At 37.7% G+C, this 25,525-nt stretch overlaps 1 protein-coding gene across 1 annotated transcript in view; it reads left to right on the top strand.

The window, feature by feature from the left end:
* Positions 1–21,263, top strand: part of TAF4 (TATA-box binding protein associated factor 4) — a 36,013-nt gene extending 14,750 nt beyond the window's left edge. Inside the window, exons 3-16 of the mRNA XM_030463247.1 lie at positions 4,493–4,659; positions 5,172–5,291; positions 6,959–7,078; positions 7,350–7,472; positions 8,482–8,571; positions 9,675–9,926; positions 11,303–11,447; positions 11,808–11,922; positions 12,540–12,709; positions 13,323–13,453; positions 14,101–14,226; positions 15,854–15,910; positions 15,993–16,106; positions 19,740–21,263. Coding sequence (XP_030319107.1) covers positions 4,493–4,659; positions 5,172–5,291; positions 6,959–7,078; positions 7,350–7,472; positions 8,482–8,571; positions 9,675–9,926; positions 11,303–11,447; positions 11,808–11,922; positions 12,540–12,709; positions 13,323–13,453; positions 14,101–14,226; positions 15,854–15,910; positions 15,993–16,106; positions 19,740–19,907 — 1,898 coding nt within the window. The 3' untranslated portion in view covers positions 19,908–21,263. The remainder of the gene's footprint in view (positions 1–4,492; positions 4,660–5,171; positions 5,292–6,958; positions 7,079–7,349; positions 7,473–8,481; positions 8,572–9,674; positions 9,927–11,302; positions 11,448–11,807; positions 11,923–12,539; positions 12,710–13,322; positions 13,454–14,100; positions 14,227–15,853; positions 15,911–15,992; positions 16,107–19,739) is intronic.
* Positions 21,264–25,525: the final 4,262 nt, after the last annotated feature.

Raw genomic sequence — 25,525 nt, 5'->3', positions numbered from 1 at the left:
TCTAGCAAGAAAGCTGTATGTCTGGGGAGTTAAACAGATAATTAGAGTGGTCTGTGAAGGCTACAAAATATTTTTTTCCGTCTTTATTATTCTGATAATATTTTCTTTTTAGTCTTCTTCAGTCCAAGCCATGTTTCAAAGAATGAAGGAAGAGGAAGAAGGCATGGTTGAGAAAGTTTCTCATGGAAGAGAAACATGGTTGATGGTTTTCTGATGTGTCATATGGCCAGAGATTTTCACTTTTTACTTCTGTGTGTGATTTTGCAAGTTTTATTACTGAAAAAAATATCCTCCCCCAAGAAAACAACAGAAAAAAACCCCAAACCAAAGTACAGTACTTCATAAATGGAAAAGCCATTAACAATTGGAAACACAAGTAGCAAAAGACAAAACCAATATATTACTGAACTGTGCAGGTGCAGAATATAATAATTAACTTTTCCATCCAAAGACTCCTGAAAACAGGACAGACAGGGGGATGTCTTCACAACAAGAACACATGAGGTGACCATTGTGCTAGTCAGGAACACAAATCTTTGTGGCATAAGGAGCAATCCAACTCAGTTTTGTTAATCCTTCATTTGGAGCAGTGATGAATTGTTTAATTCTAACTAAATATGAGCCTCTTTCAGGATTCTCTTAAGCCTCTAACTTCTAACAAAAATGGTAATTAATTTTAATTACTTTCTAATGAGAGACATGGAAAGAATGCTTAAATGTTTGCATTTATAATAGTGAATATGATTCTGTGATCAGACTTTCCAGGAAAAAGAAGGCAGAGAGATTTGAAATATCCAATTTTATTGTCACCTTTTTCTAATTGCACATTTCCAATGATCTTTAATAAAGCTGTTTGGTATCAAATAGCAATTCATCCATTTGTGGAATAAAAACCCGCATGGTGAACTTGAAAGAGAAAAGTATTTTTCATCCTTACTTTAAATATGTTTAAATAAATTAATTAATTAAAAAATTTGTTTAATTCTAGCTCTCTGGTAGTACTTGGGGGGCCATTTCTGCTGTGGTTCGTGCTGCATTATACATTGGAGTCTGTGGTTATGATAATTACCTGTATTTAAATATTTAAAATACAAGTTTTGGAACATAAGATAAAGAAATGATGTTTTTTGGGTGTTAGTTTGTTTTGGGTTTGTTTTTATACACATCTGGCTGTCAGCCTCTGCTTTTTATGTTGCAACAAATGAATCAACTGAGAGATGGTTAATTGTATGGAGAGAGGAGGCTGAGTCCTGCACTGACTTGGCTTAGAAGCAGGAAATAAGTGCAGCTTTCTTTTTAAATCTTAAGTTAACACCAGTGAGCTCTCTGAACTTCACTGAGAATCCACTTAATGCCAGCTTGGGTATGGTTTTGGGTTAGTAAGTTTCTTTTTTAGCTAATCAGGTTGGCAAAAGTGGCTGTAGTTGGGCTGAGGTGAGGGAAGCCTGAGAGCAGTTCCATCTCCCTTTTTAAAGGGTTCTTAGCAAGACTGGAGAGGTGTTAAGTGTTCTGTTAAAATTATTGCCTGCACACTATAACTGGTGAATTTCTGCACAGAAATTTCAGTAACAAAGTGCAGCATAATATGGATTTTTACCCTTTCTCTGAAGTCACCCATATATTAACAAGATATAATTTCAAGCAGGCAAAACATCTCATCATCCCATGACTAAAGTTTATGCAAGATTAGTCTGATAATAGTAATAGTCTTTATGTTTGTCTACAGACCACAAAGTGGGCACAGCAATTTTATCAGTGCCAGACCCTAACTTAAGGTGTTAAAAAGTGTATAAACTGAAAATAATTATGTATCAAATATGAGTGCAGAATAAAAGAACTATTTAAACAGTGACAGATGTGAACGGAGCTTTGTATGAATTACTTTTTATTATCACTTCAATACCTGAAGGAAGGTTCAGACTCCCCATACTTAGAAATCCAGCAGGATAGTGCTTAGAGTCAGGGTTTGAATTATAAAAGGTTGTTTTGTCTCTTCTGCCAAAAATTAAACTTTCTTGATATGTTTTCCAAAGCTCACATTACTCTGCTTTTCAACTGTCTGGTTCAGCAGTTGTGCTGTGTTAATGTGTAGGCATGTTCTAATTTTGCATGTAGCTCTGGGAGAATATTTCATTGTTCAGTCATTGTGCTTGCTCTTCAGGGGTAGTCAACCTTGATTTTGTGGTTATCTCCCTTCTTTTCTCATGTTTTGGGAACCAAAAAAATGAATTGACAGTGCTGGTGTCCCGAGGGGTGCTTGTGCTTGCTCTGCAGAACACTAATGCATAGTGCAGACCTGTTCTTGAGCCTGAGGTGTATATTGAGCTGGAGACTGGAACAGGTAGCATAGAACTCTGTGCTGGTGCCTGATGCTGTGAAAGTTCTCATATGGAGGTGAGCTGCTTTGGGTTGGCACTTCCAAATATCTTTAGTCACTTTTGCATAAAGAGGTAAGTTGAAAAAACCAACCAACCTCCCCTCCCCAAATCCAAAACTAGACTCAGTGTCTCTTACATTGCTTTGGGAAGGGAAAAATGTGTAGCTCTTTAAAGAATTTGGGTGCTACCTTAGCCCTTGAATATCACAGTGCAGAAAAGGTTGAATTTTAAGAAAAAAGTTTCTTATGGAATGTCAGTATAATTCTGTGATGTTTAAGGACTTCTGAAAGCCCAGGCATTTATAGGGCCTTTTCAGTTGCTAGAAACTAAATGGTAATTAAAAAGCCTTAATATTTGACATTGACCTGAAAATAGCTCCTTGAATGAGACTTTGAAGATGGCCACTAATTTGTTGTTTAGCTGCTTGAGATGGTTATTATGAGGGATAACAAAAAGGGGAACATAGTTCATTTCCAAGATTTTACACCTGCAAGTTGGCAGAGGATGCCAAGTCCTGTTTGTGCAGGAATGAGCTTGATGTAGTTAAGCAGATCACTCTCTAGTTTTTAAAGTACTGAATTTCTTTGGTTTTTGTCAGTAGCCTCCTCCCCATAGCATTAGGGTGGTAGTGAGAAAGTAGTGATGGTTCTGATGAGCAGCTGACAGGATCAAGGTCTGTATTCACTACTGAGGGTTTTTTTTTTTACCTCCTTGAAAGCTGATGAACTTTATCTTTTCCTGCAGAAAACCAGTTTGAAAATAACTTGCTTCCAGATATAATTCTTGCCCATAGCACTTTGCAGTCCTACCTTATTGCATCTAAATAAGTTGCCATAGAAAGTCACCTTTTAGATGTAAACTGTTTTAAAGTCTCTGGGTGACTCTGTGTCATTAAAAGTGAGCTAATGTAGAGAATGTAAGGAAAAAAAGAGAGATCAACTAATATAATGTTTTTTCTTTTGAAATGGTTTTTGTAGAAATTTCTGCAGTTTAACACTAATTTTCACAGTCCAAGAAAACTGTTCGAGGAATTGTCTATAAACATTTCAGCACTTCATCTGAAAAGAAAAGCAAATAAAAGCTTTATTCTTTTGAAGTAGTCATGTTCTGAAATGGCACAGACCAGATCTCCAGATATTGTTGGGGAACATGTATAGGCTTTTTATTCACTGAACAACACTTCAGAAAAACTTTCTGATTTCAGTAGTGCCTCTTGATTTTCATGGTGAAGTTTCCTCCTGGAGTTTGTTGCTCAGAAAGGGTAACTAATTTGAGTGCCCAGTTTGTTTCCTTAGGTGGCTTTTTCAGAGCAGATGAGGTCCTGAGGCTCTCATGGACTGACTGAGCCGTGCTGAATGAAGGAACTCTTGAATAACAGAGTTCACCTTGTCCAGACCCAGTTTGTGCCTTCAAGAGAGACTATAATCTGAAAATCTGCCTACTAAAATCTGGTTCCCTATAGCTACCTAGTCTATTGATCTGAGTGACTGAGCAGGGAATGACTGCCTCATTTCCCTCTCCACTTTATTTTTCTTTTGGGGTGAACATGGCACAATGCAGTCTGTTGCAGATGCACATGAGAGAGATTATGAGTTTATAGGCACTTTCATTACCAAATTTGTTATGGGAAATTAATTTAAAACCTAGACAGTTGTGTTCCTGGTGATGGTGAAGCCTGTGTTTGATTATATTCCTTTTCCCCTCTTAAAGACAACTCAACAGCAGTCTTGCTTAATAGCAAGATTTTCTTCTATTTGCATTGTTTTGTAAAACAAATTTCTTAGTGAAGAGCAGGTAGGATTTTTACATGATTGCTCATTTTAACCTCTAATCACATGGAATTTTGTGGTTGGAATGAATACAACTCATTGTGTGTTCTGATGCACACCATACTGAGCATTTTGATAGAGACAGAGTATTTCTGTGGTTAAGCTGTTTTATACAAAATGTGATCATACCGCCGGACGTTTTGCTTCTACTCTAAAGCACTTTGTAGCTGTGTAGACTTTCAAGAATACATTAATCCCATATGTATACAGCTTATGTAAACTGAAAAAAATGTTCCTTCATGTTTGAAAGGATGTGTGTTTCTTGACCAATTTCTTTCTCAACAGGCATGGTCCTTGTGCGCAGCGAGAACGGGCAGTTGCTGGTGATCCCTCAGCAAGCTCTGGCTCAGATGCAAGCACAGGCTCATGCCCAGTCTCAGTCTCAGAATACTATGACTCCTCGTCCTGCTACACCTACCAATGCTCCTCCAGTGCAGATCTCAACAGTGCAGGTTAGTGCATTCATTTGTAGTGTTAAAAGTGGTAAGATGATTTTTTTTTCCACCAGAAAGTAAGGTGTGATGTTAGTGAATTGAAGAAAGCATTGGTCAAACTGGTGCTGTACAGGCTTTTCCCCATGGCACAGGCACTGCCTTTTATTCCTAATTCTGTTGGCTGTTCCTCATCAAAAATATTTTACCTAGCTGGATGGCATTGAGTTTAAAAGTGTTTGTTATGAAGACCACCATTCAAGACCATATATGGTTAACGTGTAGAACTCTTTTTCCCCATGGAATCATTATTCTTTATAAGACTAAAAGAAAAAAAGTGGTTATGGGTATATGTAGGCTGAGATCATGCACTAAGTTGAAGACTGAAAATCCTTCTCATAGTTTTACAGTGGTCCAGATGCTTTCTTTTGTGTCTGTAATAATGGCAACAATCCAGAGAAAAAATACTAGATAAGTTAGATTATACTGAAATATAGGAACTAATGTGTTTGTTTTTTTTTCCTCTTCCCCAGGCTCCAGGAGCACCTATTATTGCAAGACAGGTGACACCAACTACTATTATCAAGCAAGTGTCTCAGGCTCAAACAACAGTGCAACCCACAACAACACTACAGCGTCCCCCTGTTGTGCAAGTGAGTTTGCAGAAAAGTCATGTATACATGAGAGACATCAGTTGTTAAAAGTAGCTGAAAACCTGCTTGAGACTGCCAGAAGCACAGGAAATAAAATTGCTATGTGCATGGAAGAAATATCTGGATTATCCTTTCTAAATTATTTGCAGATTGTAACTTTATATTTTGGATGTCTGTATATAATTATTTCATATTATTATTTGATATTATAGCTTTTTGCATATATATTTAAAGCTATCCTGTTACTAGTTTGTATAAAACCAGAATTGACTGAAATACCTTTATGCTTTTTATATCAAGTAAGTGACATCAGTTCCCATTGCATTTGGAGCTGTGATACTACTCTTGTGATGGATCTGTAGTTCTCTGAATTATTCAGCAAAATCTACAGTGTCAAAAAAGGACTGTGCTGGTAGCCTTCCACAAGCTTTCCCATGCTTACACAAGTCTCTGCTTTGATCTGTGTCTTTAGGGAGATGCTGATAACTCAAGGATAAATAGTGGTGTCTTAGTGTGTGGGCTCTCTTCAAACAGCTTGGCCTGTATTAGTGGTACACTTTTGTGTAGATTTATTTTTTTTTTGAGGGGTGGTGGTGTGAGTATAGAACACTATGCAAAAGTGTGAAATTCTTCACATGACTTCCAGGCAGCAGTGATACTACATGGTTGTTGTTGCCTGATCTGTTTCATGGTCCTTTCTTCATCCTTTGAGTAGACAGGATTAGAGAGCTTTAAATTCAAACATGCAGGTTTTCCTATGAATCTACTTCACCTTTTTCCCCTCAGAGAGCCTTTGCCTATGCCAGTGATCTTTCCAGATCTGAGAGTTAAATTACCTAACAGAATCTCCTTAATTTGCTCTGCTGTTACACTGGACAAAAAAATTCATTCCAGCTGCATATTTTTTTGCTGTAATGAGTATACCACAGATTTCAGTAATCCTGATTTCAAAAAATGAGACAAATTAAATTCTTGTCTCCTGAAATTCCAATGCAAGTTAGCTTTGACAGCACTGCAGCCTCATTTCTTGTGCATCTTTATATAAAGAGTCAGTTTACAAATGGTTTGTTAAAACTCTGGGAGCTAGCTTTAGCTTGGTAAGAATTCCTGTCCCTCTGATTGCGTTGTTGTTAATGGACTGTGTTGGAAATCCATGAATGAACTGTGGATGTGCAGAGTTCTTGTTTACAAAGTGGATTCCTTAAAGGTGGCATTCCTACTTTGAATTATCAACTTCTCTACAAAATTAGAAAAATGTTTTGCCCCACTGTTCATCAAAAAGACCTAGGACCTGAGCTTTTGTGTCCCCAGAGTCTTTGGAGAAATTCTTCCCTTTGAAAGTGGCATTTAAGGGATCAGGCAAAAAACCCTATTCTCTGCATAGAAATTTAGTACTAGCTTTGATTGTGTTTTGAAACCAGAGTGTGTGATGGGTTTGTTCGTGGTTATCGTGCAATTCTTAATGAACTTTTAGGATTTCAGTTTTGAATGTGTAGTGTTTTGTGCCATCTGGTGGCTCTTTCTTTCCACTACAACACATAGAACTTACTTTAAGTACCTGTGAAAGATGCTCTACTGTCCTGTGCCTCACTTTCTGTTTGATGGTTCAGGAAAACAAGTTTTGATATGTTCCAAGTAAAATAAACTGATGGTTTTGTTCTCTGCAGTCTCAGATTGTTCTGGGTGGTACTGCACAAACAACTACACTGGGGACAGCAACAGCAGTACAAACTGGAACTCCTCAGAGAACAGTGCAAGGAGCAACAGCAACCACCACTTTTGCTGCAGTAAGATTCTGAGTATTTTGTCTTTGTTCATCACATGTAGGCATGTATGTATGTACAAAAATGTACAGTACAATGTATGTATAAAGCAAAATAATAACTTTAAGCTGATTATGTCTTTCACTGTGAAGGACATGAATATGCAAATAATATTCTACAGTGATGCACTAGAAAATGATGCTATTTCTCAGAGTATGCTGTCAGATCATGTATTAAAAGGTGTTTATCTCTTTTCTTCTCTGTTTCCTTTCTACCCCTCCTCCTCCTGTACCAGGAAACTATGGAGAATGTGAATAAATGCCGAAACTTTCTGTCCACATTAATAAAACTGGCATCATCTGGAAAACAGTCTTCAGAGACTGCAGCTAATGTGAAAGAATTGGTGCAGAACCTGCTGGTAAGAAAAGCTCATTAAAAGTTCTAAGGAAAGTATCTGAGCAAATTTAGACTCAAACCTGAGGGTTTGGGGTTTTTTTTGAGAGGAGGGAGATTATAAAATCTCAGAAATCAAACAGAAACTTTGCTTCTTCTGAATTGAAATATATTCATAAATTTTGCTTCAGTTTGTAAATGAGACATTCTGGCTCATATTTATGCATAAGGAGTTAAATTGAAGTGCAAGTAATGTAAATGATGACTTTACATTTGGCATTTTTTATTAATCAAACAATAAAGAAATGAATTATTTACTTGGGGAAAGACACTAGAGATAGTGCAGTAGCTGAGTGTAGGAAACAAATTTTTGTAAGGAAATAAACATAATATTATCTGAAGCTAATGTTAAAGCTTGACACACTTAGTATTTATAGAATGAGTACTAGTATTGCTTAGCCTAGTTGCTAGCAACCTTTAAGGTAGAGCTGGGTATTCCAGATGTTATCACCTGATAACCAGAGGTTGTCACAAGACCCAAATTTGAAGTCTATTTTCCCACAAGGGATATACATTTAGTTTTGTGAGAAACATCTGCCTTTTGCACACATGGTGGGCACAACTGGAGGTATTTGAAAGGGAAGAAATATACTACCTTTGGAAAAGAGAACACCAGGGCTGGGGCTGCCTGGCTGTTCTGGGCAGTTGATAGATGGCTAATTGCTGGTCACATGAAGTATTCCTATAGATTCTTCCTGGCTCTCTGATCTATAGATAGGGCATGCCTGTCATGGTGAGAACAACTGAAGATGTTTCTTAAAACTGACTGAAAGACAAGAAGAAGAAAAAGAAAGACAGGATTGTAAGAGTTACTTGTTGAAATCTGTAGTAATATCAGTTTCTACCATAAAGCTGTCAGGGCTGATTAAACCCACTTATTTTCAATAAATCATTGTCTTAATTGTTTTTTGGTGTTGAATATCTGGAAAAGCTGATTTCTACAAAATTGTTAATTTACATTTTCTCTTTTGAAGGATGGAAAAATTGAAGCAGAAGACTTCACCAGTAGGCTGTACAGAGAACTTAATTCTTCACCTCAACCTTACCTTGTGCCTTTCCTGAAGGTAACTTGTATTCACAAGTTCTTATATATTTTTGTGCCTGTCTGTCTGCAGCAATGAACACAAAGCACATCTTTCTTCAGTAGAGATGAAATTCCAAAATGGTGCAAATGGAATGGAAGACTTTAATGGTTCCTGGTTAGACTTTTGCTCCCTTGAAAAAAAAAAAAGAAAAAAGTTCTGCCTCCTGCTTGCAAGAGTTTATTATGGTTCACCAGAACACTCAATAATGTGATTTCTACTCTAGTGTAACACTGTAGCTCTGTTGAGAAATCTGAAAAGTTTTCCTTGTTTCTTTTATAAGCAGTTTCTTTCCACAGCACCAACCCATGAATTGGCTGTATGATTAGTTTTTTAGTCTTGGAAAGAAAACAAAGCATTGAATGATACAGAAAACTTTACCTTCTGGACAAACTACTACTCCTATGCCTGGACTATACACATGTTTGTATGGATAAACAGGGAATTTGTCACCTCTTGGTAGTAAATCCCACTTGTCATAAATTTTATAGTAATTGGATGCATCTCAGAATAGCAGTGTTTATTCTGTGATCAGAGTATAACTCTGCTTGATTAATGTATGTAGTCCCCCTTGGCTAAGGGATATAGCTGTAGGTGTGTGGTGATGTTTCTTAAATACTTGTTCAACTTTGAGCTGTTGATGAGTACAAAAATGGTTACCATATGAACACAACGACCTTAAGAACCCTACTGGGGTCTCTGTTGAGCTCTTATGAAATCTGCACTGTTTTTCCAGTTTGTCTTTTACATTCACCATACAACGAGTTGGTGAATGTAGGAACACAGGCAAGGCAGGACATGGGCTGGGATTGGTAAGTGCATAGCAGGGGTTCCAGGTAGGTGTGCATAGCCTAGATGCTGATGATATCCAACCTTCCCCAACTAAAGGGAGATATCCAACCTTCCCAACTAAAGAGACTGTCACTCTCTAAATGTGAAGTTCGTGTGAGTGCTGCCATCACCTTTTCTCAGGCCCACACAGGCTGATGAAGTGAACTGAAACGAAACTTTTATAATTAATTTTTTTTGTGTGTGTGTGATCTAAAGGTAAAATACTCAAGCAGATTCTTTTTTCTTCTTTGCAGAGGAGTTTACCTGCCTTGAGACAGTTGACACCAGACTCTGCAGCTTTCATTCAGCAAAGTCACCAACAGCAGCCAACAACGCAAGCAACGATAGCATCGATCCCATCTGCAGCGGTGCTCCTGAGCTCCTCGGTTCAGCGCACAGCAGGGAAGGCGACGGCAACTGTAACAAGTACTCTCCAACAACCCGTAATCAGCATAACTCAGCCTACACAAGTTGGTGTTAGTAAACAAGGACAGTCTACACCACTGGTAAGCTGAAGTGCATCATTGGTTATTGCACAAGGGGTCTTTTTGGTAATTTAGTGACTTCTCTCCTTAAATTTGTGGTCTAGCTCAGTCAGAGGTCTTTGGTCTCTCCAGAGAAACTAAGGAAAAAAAAAAGTACACTTCAAAATCCATTCTTGATTAAGGTTCTATATTATTTCCTATTTTAGCATGAAATTTTGGGAGATGGTCTCAATCACTGCATATCCAAAAAGATCAGTGTTCTTTAGGATGCTTCATTCCCCATTTCATAAGTCTAACAAGAGATCACCCCAAAGGAGGAGAAAGAATAACTTTCTCAGGCCTGCACATAAACCAAACAAGAACTGTGTAATGTGCACCACCTTTTTTAACTCTTACTGTAGCAAAGCTATGTCTGACTTTAATTTTTTCCTAGAATGTGTATTAGTATACTAGGGTTTTTTATTTACTACTGAGTACTTCCACATTCCCTGTAGAATATTTGGCAATATTCATCTGATCTGCTCTGTTCAGATACTTGCATATAAAATGAAAAGGCAAGGTCTATCAACCCACAAGTATTTTTCACTTATTTTGAGTGAAAAAAGTAGTGATTATAGTGGTCTTACTGCCTTTATAACCTAGGTATTGTAGAAGGAGTTTAGGAACCTAGGGAAGTTATAAAAATTGAACATTTTCTAAGCAGTGCTGGTTTTACAAAAAAATAATTTGGCCTTTAACTTGAATAAAGATCTAAAATAGTAGCAACAGAAAGACTTGCAGAGGTATGGAAAGGAAGCTAGCACAATAAACAGTGCTGATACATTTCTTTACAGTAGTTGGAAAGTAAGTTCCTGAAAATTTACTGAGGCCAGATGAGTTTGCCAGAATGGCTGTGATTGTAGCATTGTGATGTAACCCTTGTATTACTTCACTTTGAGAAGCAGCGTGGCTACAGTTGCCTGAGACCCAGTCTAACCCAACAGCCCAATGTTACAAAGCTGCACAGTTGTAGCTTGTACTGGTTCTGAATGGAAACAGCTGGATTATCATGTTTCTATTATTTTTACTTTTTGAGTTTGTCCAGGCAGATCCAATTTGCCTTTATGTCTCTAACATACAAAGTGCATGTAGAAATTTGTAACTGGATCTTTGTGATTATAGATGTTTGGTGGGTTTTTTTTGTTTGTTTGGGTCTTTTTGATCACAGCAAGTGGAATACTTGTTTTCCTATAAGGTCAAATTTATCTAAAGAAACTTAAATACATTAAAATGTGGTGATTCTAGAGTGGTGAACAGACAATGTGTTAAGATCACAACTTACAAGCTGATTGTTAGGGTTTGTTCTTAGCCTCAGTTATTTTTCAGATTGTCTGAAGCTCTTTTTTTGCTCTTTGCAGGTAATCCAACAGTCTCAAAAAGCAGGGACATTGATAAGGCCTCCACAGGTAACCTTGACACAGACACCAATGGTAGCACTGAGACAACCACACAGTCGTATTATGGTCACTACTCCTCAAATTCAAGTGAATCAACTTCAGACAGGTAAGAGGTCAAGATACTTGGTGTCTTGGTACTTGGTGCCATACTTTAGCATTAACTGAAGTCTGGTTTGTCAGTAAGTACCCCACAGCTGCATGATAGCTGTTGTACTGCTGCTGAAGTCTTCAGTGCACAGTATCTGGGGGATACAAATGTGTTAGAGCAACATTTACAGTCAGAGAAATTGTTTGGGTACTGGAACTGAATGGGAGGACCCTGTTTTAGTTGGGTGAAGTGCTGACAGAACATTTTGAGGTAAAGTCTTTGCACCAGACCTGTTGACATTACTACTCATGACCAGCCTGTGAGTCTGAACTGTCCTACAAATCTGATGGAGTACAAATCTTGTCTGTCTTCTTGCAGTACCTGTGGTAAAACCAGCAGTATTACCTGGAAACAAAGCTATTGCCACTGTTTCGACACAAGTAGCTGCTGCTCAGAAGAATAAACTCAAAGAACCTGGGGGAGGCTCTTTTAGGTGAGGAACCATACCCTTGTTTGTGCTTGTGCTGCCTGGGTAGGTGCTGAACTCAGTGGAAACCTTTCTGTGTGGTCCAGTAGTGCTCAATCAGTGTTCACTTGCAAAAACTAAAGTGGATTTTCTTGGGCAGGTTTGCTAATTTAATAAAGACTTCAACAAACAGCTGTGGACATACTTGGGCCAGACTGGTTTTAGCATTTAGCTGGCACTGAGGATAAATATCAAACTGCATGAACAGTTCCTGCCTGAACAAGCAAATAGAATTTGTCCCTTCACTCCTTCAGCTCTGCTCAGGTTACCCAGGTGTACAGCCTGTCTTAACAGTGCTCAGTGCAGTTTCTTACTGTGTTGTGGTGGTGTTGTGTCTGGTGCTGAAACATTACAAAAGAAAGGATCTTGAGAAAACAGGAAATACAAAGCTGTGAAAATACTCTCAGTGCTCTTTGGAATGAAATTATGTTAGGGTTATTTTATTATGTAATAAAAGAAAATGCAAAAGTGAAGGAAAGCGTTCAGGTTTATTGTGGAATTCATTACATGCAGCTGGGATATTGTAGCAGTGTGTGCAGATGTGCACTAAATGTCATGATTATAATGAGTTTTCCTTGTTTAAGGGATGATGATGACATTAATGATGTTGCATCAATGGCTGGAGTCAACCTCTCAGAAGAAAGTGCTCGGATATTGGCAACAAACTCTGAGCTGGTGGGCACGTTAACAAGGTCCTGTAAAGATGAAACCTTCCTCTTCCCAACACCTTTGCAAAGAAGGATATTAGAAATAGGTATGTTGATTTTTCTTGAACTTTAATAAACAAATTTCACTAGTCTTGGGTTTAATTGAAGGCATTTTGTGTAGAAATTAATTTGAAGAGTAATTGGAGTAATTTTTGTGTATTCTCATGCTTGTGGGCAATCATTCATCTTATGAAAGGAGAACAGTGTTAGGGGATAGCAAACCTATAGAGTTGCCTTCTAAAATGATTGCAATTTAACATCAGAATTTCTGGGCCTGGTTAAATTTCTGATTGTGTAATCTAGCAAGGTGTAACAAAAATAATGGCATTTGTTTTTTAAAAAAATAAATTCAGGAAGACTCTTATCATACTAGTTTAGAACTGGTGGTTGGACAAATAGCATTCTTCAATTATTTGTTATACTGTAGTATACAGCATTTATTAATAGATAGTGAATTTTATTAAGGTAATGTAAATTTTTATATGTATGCCATTTCCTGTTTAATGTTTGTCTGAGAAATACCTGAAAGCTTTATTTTGCAAACAGCAATGTTTTCTATTACCGAGATGAGCCCAATGAGATTTCTATTACTGAGATGAGCCACATGTTTAGCTGTATTGTATAATAATTTTTTACAAGTGACTTCTGTCCTGATCATAGGTAAAAAACATGGAATAACAGAAATCCATCCTGATGTAGTTAGCTACGTGTCACATGCTACACAACAAAGAATACAAAACCTTGTGGAAAAATTATCAGAGACTGCTCAACAAAGGAATATTTCTTTCAAGGTAACTGTACTTACTTGCACATATAAAATGGCAGAATTGCACAAATCCAGCCAGCTGTCTCGTTGGCTGTAATGCACTGAGTTCAGGTGCTCTTCATTTTGTGAAGTTAAGAGTGTTTATTCTCTCTGACTGATTCATCTTAACCTAAGATATTAATACATGTGGATGGCTTGCATATACAACTTGCATATACAAAATGTTTTTAAAACAATTGCAGAGAATGTGTGCCCTCCCTTTTTATTATGTCAAATGCTTAGGGTCTGAGTGATTGTACAGTCACATAGGCAGATAAAAGCACTGCTTTGAATTCTCAAGAGACTGCTATCTGATGGATGTGTGTTCTTAATGGATGCAAATGCCTAAACAGTGTTTAAAGAAACCACACAGCTCTGTGAAGGATATTTGTGAGGTGAAAGCTGTGATGATATTAGTTTAGAAGTCAAAAATCTGATGATTCATGGAGCAGAGCAAAATGCTTTTAAGAATTCCAGCTGATTTGACTGGTGTAAATACACAGCTGCCGTTGTTTGAAAGGGACAAAGTGAACATTTGAGTTTTAAATGTATATGTTCTTCTAGAGTGCAGTACAAGCTAACAGCTTTGTTTTTTAAGGAATGTAATGAGAAACATATTTGCCATGTTTTCAGGATGATGAAAGATATGAGCAAGCAAGTGATGTTCGGGCACAGCTCAAGTTCTTTGAACAACTTGATCAAATAGAGAAGCAACGCAAAGATGAACAAGAAAGGGAAATTTTAATGCGTGCAGCAAAGGCAAGTGCTTGGATTTCACACGTGTTTGCAAAGTGTCATTCTTGTCATCAAAACTGCACTTTCTTTTCATTCTAAAGCACTGGCAATGAAAGAGAAGACTAATTTACAAACGTGGAGCTTGGTGCATATGTTCTTCAGAGCTCTGCTTATCGTGATGAAGCATGTGAGACAGCTTCTTTGCCAGTTTCGTTGGGTGTTTAAATTAAAGTGTGCTTTAAAATTCAGGTTTTGCACTTTGTGTTGTGAAAAATGCTAATTTTATAGCTTGGTGGTTCTCCTAAATGAAATAGGTTACTGGTATATTGGGGAGTACAAAGAGAATTCAGATTTTAAAAAATTGGAAAAATACAGTAAATAGGAAGCAGTTGGTGTAAGCACAAATGAAAGCTCTAGACTTTGTGGTTTTACTCAGTGACCCATGTATAGGGTGGATATGACTAACTTGACAGGAGCATGCTAAAAATGATTCACAAACAAATCTTCCATTGGTTTTGTGATCTAGTGAGTTGATAATGTCAAACAAAATGCAATTTTTGTAGCTCAGAGTTTGCATGGAAGTTGTGAACTAGCACTTTATTTCAATTGGTTCCCACTAGGCCTGAGCTGAAATAATCTATTCAGTTTTTTATTTAAAGTCTAGAAAAGTGATTTAAAGGTCTAGAAAATGTGACCTGAGAAATAAGATTGGAGAGTAACTCTACTTCAGAAAAGAGTGGGGTGAGACATAAGCCTCCATGACTGTATTTTGCATATAATTCCCTGTGTTTGCTGCACCTCAAGTGCAGCAGAAAAGGCATAGATGAGTCATTAGGAAAAACTTAACATTTTAAAGGGTACTTGAGCATTGATTTAAGGTTGGTCTGAAGTGTGGGACTGAAAACTTTCAGGATTTGTTTCAATATAGTTAGTCCTGCCTTATGTGAGTGTACGGATGGAAGATTGTTCTTGGATGTTCTTCTGTATTTTGACTTCTTGCAAAAACCAAGGATGTAAGAGAATTGGTGTATGTATCATGATATATATTGGCAAATTGCTGTTAATAGTATCAGGCAATAGTGTTTGATAGAATTACACATTCTGTTACTTCTAAAAGTTTGTTATGCACAAGTAATTTTGGTACCTGAGTAAAATGGACTATTAAATGGTCTATTGCTCAGCTGCAGTTTGCTCAAACATAAGTCTGATTTGTATGTGTAAGTGCAGCAGAAAGATAGATTCTTAGTGTGCAGTTACACAACAAGGGGAGGAATTTTTCCAAAAAGTACAGGTTTAATTCCTTTTTTCATATGCAAAGTGTGTATATTTCACTTCACAGATCTGTGTAATCTGTGTCTTGTAATGGTTTTGTTAAAGGCATAAATGCTTAGCTATTCCTTTGCTATTTTTAACAAAGCTGAAAATGAGAATGCTTCTTCAAAAACAGATACTTGAAACTAAGAAATGGAAAATTGGTTTTGATTTCTAAAAATTGTTTCCCCCTGTTGCCCTCTCTGGGAGTGATAGGTATTCTCCATTTCCTGCTGAAGTTTAAGAAAAAACTAATGTGATATAAAACCCACTATGTTTAACTGATATTTTTTTTCTTTTCTTTTCCATCAACCATTGCACCTTCATCCTTTATCAACAGTCTCGATCTCGACAAGAAGATCCAGAACAGCTTAGGTTGAAACAGAAGGCCAAGGAGGTAAATGACCACCTTAATGTGAACTTTTATTTTAGAAATTGAAAGAAAAAAATATTAACTGTATTTTTTCTGACAAATGCAGATGCAACAACAAGAGCTAGCACAGATGAGACAGAGGGATGCCAACTTGACTGCATTAGCTGCCATCGGTCCCAGGAAGAAAAGGAAAATAGATTCCTCAGGATCTGGGACAGAGGTACAGTCAAACTGCAAACTTTGGTTTTGCTGCATTGACCTTTGTGAAAACCTTTCTGTTCTGAGCTCTTTTCCCTTGCTTGTGGAAGCTTTCTGAGCTGTAGAAGTGCATTTTGTGTGGGAATTTACTTGCTCCAAGGCCAGGATCATTTTTAGTATTCGTGTAGCAGCATAGGGAATAAAATCTGAGTTGTCATTCCTTGATTCATGGTACTGGAGGAATGTTAGAAAAGCCACCACTGTTCTCTGAGGTCTCTGCTTTTTTGGATGTTCATAGTTTTGGGAAGAGATTGCTGTGGCTATAGTCTAATTAAATATGAGTGTAGAGTAATGCTGCTGAGGTGGGTGCAGTGGTAGGGTTGAATCCCTGCTAAATTTGACAGCAGGAACTTCAGGTTGTAGGAACTTGCCTGATTGCTTCCTTCAGGAAGTTTTGGTATCTCTGCAGCTGGTTAGTTTGGTCAGTTCCACCTGATAATGAAATGCTTGCATAGCCTTTGTACATTGTAGTGTTTTATCTGGTCTTTTAAAATGTCTGCAGGCTATCAGCATGATCAGTATCAAGTTGACTGTGAATTTAAATTCAGGTAGATTGGTAGACTGTCTGCTGTATTTCTAAATAGATTAATAAACATGGAATGGTAGAAAATTGCTTTCTGCATGGAAGACAACCAATGTAGGATTTCTTTAGTGCTTAAAACGAGCAAAATCTTCTTGAAACTTGCTTACAGGGCCAAAAGCTCTCTTCATAACTTGAGAATTTTTCACTCCAGAGTTCTGGTTTTGGTAGCAAGTCACAGGATGGTAATGGCTTGATCCCTCTGTTTGTTTTCATATACTGTAGAAAAGCCTCTTGTTTCAAAAGAAATCACCTTAGTTTATACTGAATTGCTAGAAGCAGTAATTTACATCTGCTTGGTATAACATTTTAGCAGCAATCTAAATACCAGTAAACGTTCAGTAAACGTTACTTTTATTAAAAAAAAAACAACAGACCTCTTACACAACTTTTTAAGTAGTTCTGAAATTTACTAAAATGCCTGTTACTGATAATAAAACTTATTTTTAGACAACAAATAATTAAAGGTTCATAAACGTGGTTGAAAATTCAGAATGTGGCACTTTTACAAAGATAGATGTGCATATACAATGAAATTGTCTCTGAGGAATACTCTGAAGTATCTCATGCAGTGTTAATGTTGGCATTGCTTACTTCCACTGTGCAACATTAATAGACTGTTAATGTCACTTAGGTTATGGAATGTATTTTACATCTACTGTGAACACTTGTTTGTATTTAATCTAAAACTGAGTAATGTAGTTATCCTAGATGAATCACTTACTGGTTAACCAATTAACTACAGGATCCCAGGAAATCTAATCTTTTGTCTCTTTAATTAAGAACCAGCTGCTTTTGATCTGATAGACTCACAGCTGTGCTTTTGCTGCTGTGTCACTTGACATTTTTAAATTGAGCTCCACTTGTCTCTATTTGTATGCAGTTAAGGCATATTACTAGAAGTGTGGAAAATCAGATTTGTCATTACTTAGACACAGATTTGTAAATGTAAGTGTTGGATGTCTAGGAATGCTGAAACTTAATTACATGTAAAATCACTTCTGAGTAGTAATTGTACTGCTTTGTTTCAAAATTCAACAGAACAGGTTGCTGTCAGTTTCAAGAGTTTTATGTCCAAGTGATTTTATTGAAAGTTGCCAAAAACCTTCTTAACTTATTCCATGCCTTCAGGAGTAGCATAGTTCTTTGTCTTTGAAGAGTTCTAAACTTTTACCTTTGCATTTAAAGTATTACGGTCTGCATAAAGAAATTAGTCTTGAGCCTCTCCTAAAGAATATTTAAAACAAAAAAATTAAAAATCCTTTCAACCTTTCTTTCTATTGCCTTAAAATAGTAATAGTAGTAATAGTAATAGGCAAAAATTAGTTAGCACCCCATGCTCTTCTGCATCTTCTCATTTCCATTGAAGCTTATGGAAATTGGATACCTAAGTTCTGCACATGTCTTAAAATACCCCTTGGAAAATCCAGTCTTTAAACCTTTGTAACTGCAGGATTTCAGTGATTTGGTGCTTGCTGGTTCAACATTTAACTTGCTTGAGAAACAGAAGTCTGACTTCCCTGTTAGGAGAGAGGCAAGAACCCTGCACTGACCACAATAAACTGCTAACCCAGAGATGGTGGTTTCCAGCACTAGTTTAAATTAATTTCTTGATCAATAATGTACACTGCTACAAATAAATACACAGCAAATACACACTACTACAAATAATGTACACTACTACAATAAACACTACTCCTTTCACATGTGGAGAGGACTTTTAGTGTGAGTCTCAGCAGCTTTTTCACATGGCTTTTGCTTTACTCCAAATTGTAGCTTCTCTCAAGTCTGGGTTGATCTTATTTAGAACAGGCTTTCCAAACTCTGCCACAGATAAATCTTTATTCAGTATTGAAGTCTGTTTGGAACTTCTGGTGGCACTAAGTACTGAATTATGTTATAAAAGAAAAGAAAATATTTTTCTGGTAAATGAAATTGGAGGGGGGGAAAGAATCCATAGATAAGGCACAGAAATGTCTCCTGATCACTCGAACACCTTCACTGTTTACTGAAGTACACAAGGCAAGGTGGGAGCGACCCAAACCTAGCAAAAAGATTCCCGACTTTAAAAACCAGAGGTGAACGCTGGATTTTCGGTCTGTGCCTGCCATCTGCTGGTGGCGGTGCCTCACTGCCAGCAGTGGTTCTGGTCCTGCGGTCCAGATGGGAGGAGGGAAAGAATGAACAGTCGAAGAAGAGTTACATTAACGGCGTGTGTCCTATCAGAACTGTGCTTTCTGCGAGTGAAAATGCACTGGAGTTAATTATAACTCACCAGGCAGTGTACATCTCAACACATGAAGGATGTGGGTAACTCTAAAGATACTGATTTTTTGCTTTTTTCTCCCCCTCTCCTGTTATTTTTAAAATGTATTTAATGAATTTTTTTTTAAAGTGACAATTACAAGCATATATGACTTGTTTATCTTGCCCATTTGTGTGGCAAATCAGCAGTGTGTACAGGGAGAGAAGTGTTGCTCAGTGATGGAGAGGACTTCAGAGATCCTTAGTGAGTGCCTGAGTTTAGGACAGCTCCTTCTTAATGTAATCCTGAGCTTTATTCCAGCTGTTCTCATCCAAAAGAAGAGCTCATGCCACCCTTCCATGAAGATCAGGGGTGACCTAGGGCTTTATTCAAGGGGGTTAGGACTGCTCCCCAGTTCTTCAAGAACTCCGTGACTGCCCTTGGCATCTGTATTTGGATGTAAAGAATGCTGTCTGATTTATTTGTTTTGGCTGTTGGGATTGCCTATCATTATTGCCTTCCTAAAGATAAGAGCAATGCTTTGGGTGTTTTGTCTACATTAAATGCCAGTGAATGCTTTTGATTGTTCAACTATTGTTTATAAATAAGAATTAAACAGAAACCTCTGTGCTGGTAGCTTGCAGCGACCTGTTGGATAGCTTCCTGTACACAGCCACCTAGTTGTTGTCTCACACGTTTTCTCTGAAAAGTTTTGGAATCCCTGGGGGGCACTGGCATGTTCTGATTTATCTGCTTTTCTGTTTTCCCAGGGATCTGGTTCAAGTGCAGCAGTCCCTGGCAGCTCTGGACTTGGAACAACCAGTCAGTTTAAACGACAAAGGATAACGCGGGTGAACCTCAGGGACCTCATATTTTGTTTAGAAAATGAGAGAGAGACAAGCCATTCACTACTGCTATATAAAGCATTCCTTAAGTAAAATGGAAAAGATCAAGGTATTTTTGACGGAGAGACACCTGAGGACATTTTTTATATATTTGCAAATTACGCCTTTTTGTAACAAGCAACTGGGATATTGTTTAAAAAACAACCACCTCTTTACATGGAACAGTTTTATATTCCTGTTTATAAATAAACTCTGCAGTATAAGAGAAATACATTTCTGTAACAGTGAGGATACTTACAAGGCCTGTGGATACTATAAAAGGACAATTAAATTTTAACTCATCTCTTGATTGAGTGGCCTTCTTGCCAAACAAGCCATATATAAAGACTGATGGAATCGTTTAGCAAATAACTAGCTACCCTTTGTCAGCCCTGTAGCAGTTTGGACATTAATTGTGCATTTTAGTTCAGTTTTATTCAACTAAATCAATTATATAGGCATATGTCTACAGCAGATGACCTCATTTCATTTAGCTTTTTTTTTTTTTTTTTAAAAGTCAGTTAGCAAAGCAAACTGATTTTTAAAGAATATTTATCTTTCCCCCAAATGTTCAAAATCTAGAGGGATATACAATTAATTTTAAACATAACCTCAATTTTAATCACATTATTGCTTATTAGAGGCCCTGAAATCCCATAAAGGAGGGTTACTTCTGAATGTTTTAGCAGCATCTGTAAAAATGCATTTTATTTGCTATAGTTTGTAAAGCTGTAAAGTTAAAAAAGGAAAAAAAGGAAAAAAAGAGAAACCTTTTCAGCATAAATATATTTTACTTGCACTGTGTTTTTTAGCTAAAGTGAAAGCTTAGATTAAATAAAATCGAATTTGAGAGGAATCATCAAAAGACTGTTTCTCAGTGTGAATCAAGTGTTGAAAAATGGTTGGTGTATTTTGTCAGTAATTGTACATAATTTTTGGCACATAACATAAAAATGGCTATGTAAACTATAATTATTTTGCTAAAAGACTGTATGCAAGCTGTGGGCCTACTTTAAAGATGTCCAGAGCAAAGTCCCTTCTTTGTACCTATTTTTTTATTACAAATATACTAATTGGTTCTTTATATTTTCAGAGGTTATTGTATTAAATTGTCTATTGATAGTACTTTTATGACTGTAAATACTTTGGCTTTCTTTGTGTGAACTCTCATGGTAGAATTTAACTCTCTTGCGTGTAAACTGAATGCTGATCAGTATTTTTATCAACACCTGACAACTGTTACACCCCTTTTATTTTGTCTTTTAGGAAATCCTGTCTTTCCATTTTTTTTCATGTAAATTTTGCACAGTTACTTGTTCATATGTAAATATTTTACTTTCAAAAATGAAGTTTTTAATTGCTATTGTTTTATATAGGATTGAAAGAAAATTAACTCCTTTATTAAAAACAAATTTATCTGTATTTGCTAATGTAGTTTGCTCTCTAAATCTTTTCTCACTTTGGATTTATTTTTCTTGGCACAGTAAAAGATCAGTCTACCTGAGGGGATGCTATTTCCTAAAGATGCACTTTGGGTTTTCTGTATTGTTTTGGTTTGTCAGTGTTCTGGAAATCTGTAACTTGAAATTTCCTTGTTGTCTTGGGGGTCTTGGACCCCTGTCAGTGGATAGAAGGTTTTGTTTTGTTTGTTTTATAAGCAGGGGAAGTTTCTGAGGAGATCTTGAAAGTATTTTGGTTTGGTGAAGGTTTCATGAAACACTCTCTCCTTTGATGGGAACTTGTTCCCTCAAACACAATTGGCAACAATGGTTTTCAGAAGAAGGTGTGACACAAAACAGAGGATTTGGAGCACAACTCCACTATAGTTTTGCTGATGAATGTGCCAATCTGTGAAGGTGTCTTTCTGGTGCTCTGCACTCCATGTTTAGGTGGTTTTTTTTTTTTTTGATTCCTCCCCCATGGGTGACATAAATAACAATTCACAATTGTGAGGGCCTAATCCTGCTCAATAGAGAAATCACATTCACTTGCTAATTATTTCTTGCACACAGACAACTTTGTCTGCAGGCTGCTGCACCAAGCACACTGAGCTGCCACTCAGCCTGGCAGTGTCTGGGTGAGACTTTGTGAGCCCAGTTGTCTCTAAAAAAGCAGATCAGCTCCTAAAGTGATGTGCTTGCCTGGCACCATGTATGGCACTTGAAGATTTAACTTCTTTGTGAACTCCAAACTGTCATTCAAATTGGGCAATGTTATTAAGTGCAAAGAAACAACTCTGACATTTGTCCAAACCATTGTCATAGCTTTCCTTTAGTTGTAGCAAGTGTTGGTTGGAACCAGTTCCTGGTTGTCCAGGAACTGAGCAAAGCAGTAGCAGGTAAGTTGGGAAGAAAATGCAGTTATTGCTTCCAAAAGCAAGTTGGGGTAAAACACCTTTGAAAAATTCAAGTTATCCCAGTGGGATGCTCTGCTTTGTCCCCTTCCTCTTCAGTTGAAATCCTCTGGAGAGCCCAAGGGATCTGGGAGGAGGGAGAGATTTTCTGTAAGCTCTTGGATTTGTTTTAAATAACATGGTTAAGTGTACAGTCAGCCTTTTGCTCCATATAATTTTCCTCATCTTTTAGAAGCACCTTTTCTTTTAGTCTGAAAAGCTGGTTTCATCCATCTCCCTCCAGGAGTTCAAATTGATGTAATTTTTGACTGGGATGCTGACACTTTATTCTTGGTGTTGGAGTGAACACTGCCTCATGTGGCCACCGAGTTACTTCTGAGATGTTCTCAGGGCAGATCACTTGCTGGCTTGGTGAAATGGTTTATTTATTTATTAATGATAGAAATGGTAACTAGTTTGGAAGCTGCTCAGAAACTTGACATTTCAAAGCAATTTAGTGGCATTTCCAGGGCAATCCATGTGTGCAGCAGCACTGCTCTTGTGCATTAGTGACCTGTAAAGAGAGAAACAGATTCTTTTCTGGCCTCTTAAGTTTGCACAGCTTCACCAGAGAGAGGGGAAGGTTACTGTGCAAGGGAATTTTCTGTCCTCTTCATCTTAAGTGACTTTTTTGGGGCATTGGAGGCTGCCACAGCTGGGAGGCCTTCTCTGTGTGTGAACCTATAAAGTGTTATTGTGCCTTTTTTAATCTCACTTTCAGCCTCATGCCAGGGACAGGTTGCTTCTCTTTTGCTCCTCAGTTTACCAGCATTTGACTGTGTGACCCAGCAGTGGGCTCTCTACCCTGTTTTACAGAAATCTTGGTGTCTCTAGATGTTTTTTTTTAGTACCTTTTATTAGTGCATAGCTGTGATGTACCTGAACTGTCAATATCATTCTTTTTCTAGTACAAAAATCAACAGAGCATAATATAATAGAACATAATATAACAGGACATAATAAGGCACTCTGAATTCAGACTGTTTTTAAGATTTCACTGATGTATAATTAGATATGTTTTCAGGGAACATATTGAAATATATAGTGAGAGGTGCATGCATGAATGCTCTGAGAAATGCCATCAAATTCACAGTAATTGGAGATTTTCACAAGAAGTTTCCCCACACTTCTGAGCTTGGCTAAATTACAAATAATGGTATGAGAAGTTTAATGCAATGATAATTTTAAACCATGTTTCTTATCTTTGTAGTTCTTTATCCTTCTGCAGGGAAGAGTCTGAACCTTTAGGGGTAGGTCAGGTAGAATGGTTGGGTGCACAGAGGTAGTGACATCCCAGGAACATTTAGGTACATCCAGGGACCCAGGTAAGTGTGCAAAGCCTTGTGCTTCATTTCCAAACCAGGATGGTCCCCTCTTTAAAGATTTCCAGTGTTTGTGCAAGGATTTTTACACGTCAGAGCTTTTAGGCAAGTGCAAGTCACCTTCCTGTGTTAAAGAAAGGTACAAAGTGTGAAGAGGAAAGGTTTAGGTACTCTGGGTTGATCCTGGTATTTACATTTTTTGGAAATGTCATGCCAGCAGCACCATGCAGAAGACTGGCTGCTTGGTATTTGGGGAAATTGTTTTGCAAGTGATGTTTCCCTGTTTGTAAAAGTTCCTAGACTGATAAATCTGGGAGACCTTTGCTCTCTGATGGGATAAAAAGGAAGGGCAGCACATTAGCACCTGCCCTGCCTTGCTGACCTGCCTTTAATTTGCCTGACATGTGCTGCCCCTGTGGGCAAGTATCCCAGTCCTCCCAGTTAGAACATCCTGCAGGCTGCCAGTTCTGCAAATTGCATTTTAATAGCACAGATCTCTCCCCCCCCTACAAAGCTGCTGTGCCCCAAACCTGCTCTCTCAACTCTCCTGTCACCATCTTGGGCACAGATCTTTAAGAGTTGTTTTTAAGAATTCAGTCACAGTCCTTGTGTTCCTGTGGCTCCTGAGAGGAATTTTGCTCCATGCTGGTGCAAACGGGGGAGCTTTGGGTGTGCTGGGGGGAAGTTCAGAGCTGCCACTTGATTTAACTTTTGTTCTGCAACTTCACAAACAGCTTTTGCTCATGAAACCTGGTATGTTTTTCCTTTCTTTTCCTGCCTGCCTTATTTACTGTGATTTTCTGCAAGGAGCTGGGTTGCACCCTGTTTGGTTTCCTCCTGGGAGTTTCCCTGTTCTGAAGTCTACAGAGAACTTGTACAAACAACAGAAGCAGCATTTTGTCTCTGATACTTTACCTCATTTCTGTGCAAGTACTAAATAAATGCATAACAAATCTCCCTTTTACTGTCCTGTAGATGTACTATAGTGTTTTACTTAAACACTTCTGCACTTTTCATTCCAATAACAAAATTAAGTTGCCAAGTTTTTACAAGTGTTTTCTAGTTTGCTGTGATGCATTTGGTGCTCTAATTTCAAGCAAGCACATTGGAGCCTTGCTCAGTTATTGCAGATTGGGTTGTGAAGAATAAAACATCCAATTTCCCAGGAGAACAACCTGGTGATGTTTAGATAGAGCCTTTTTAAGAGAAAATGAAGAGCTTAATATTGCTGTTTAGCACCCAGGCTCCTTTCCTCCACTTTGAGAGGGACAATGGAAAAATCTGGTAAGTTAAGGGTTAGGGTTTGGTCCTTCACCAAGATGTGGACTTGGTGGGATTGATCATTTGAGTGTGAGAAATAGGAGTCTAAGTGCCTAAAAGAAAAAATGAATTAGATGATCTCCTCCTTTCCATACTGATGCACAGCAGAGGTGTCTGATTTGATATTGTGGGGTTTTTTTCCTTCTTAAGTAGCATTTCTTCTCCTTATTCTCAAATGGTGTGAGTGTGATTTGTGTGTTTAGTCTTAATGTAGATATTTCATCCCATCCTGAGGTGAGAACTGCTCTCTTGGGGATGTTATACAGATTCTTCTGTGTGTTTCTGAAGTTTTATTGCCAATGTGGAGGAAGGTCAGGGGGTGTTGCATGACCTGGGCTCCTTATGGCAAGAGCTGCACTGAGCCACTGCCCACAGCCAGGTTTGCAGATGGCCCTGCTCCTGGCCAGCTTTGTGTATTTACATATATATATATATATATATATAACCATATAATATATGTGTACATTGTGTTTATATATATTTAATGTGTATTTATCCATAATTACACGCATATGAAAGTCTCTGCAGAAAAGCTCCCTTCTCCCTGCAGTGTGCTGGGTAACACCCTCTGTGACCTTCCTGTGTGTCTAATCCTGCCTAAAGCTGATCTTAAGGAGTGGAAGTTGTCACCCAAGGTT

Source organism: Calypte anna, chromosome 20 (genome assembly GCF_003957555.1).
Source record: "Calypte anna isolate BGI_N300 chromosome 20, bCalAnn1_v1.p, whole genome shotgun sequence".
Taxonomy (NCBI): domain Eukaryota; kingdom Metazoa; phylum Chordata; class Aves; order Apodiformes; family Trochilidae; genus Calypte; species Calypte anna.
Note: the sequence above shows the minus strand (reverse complement) of the source record. Positions and strands in the feature narration are given on the sequence as shown.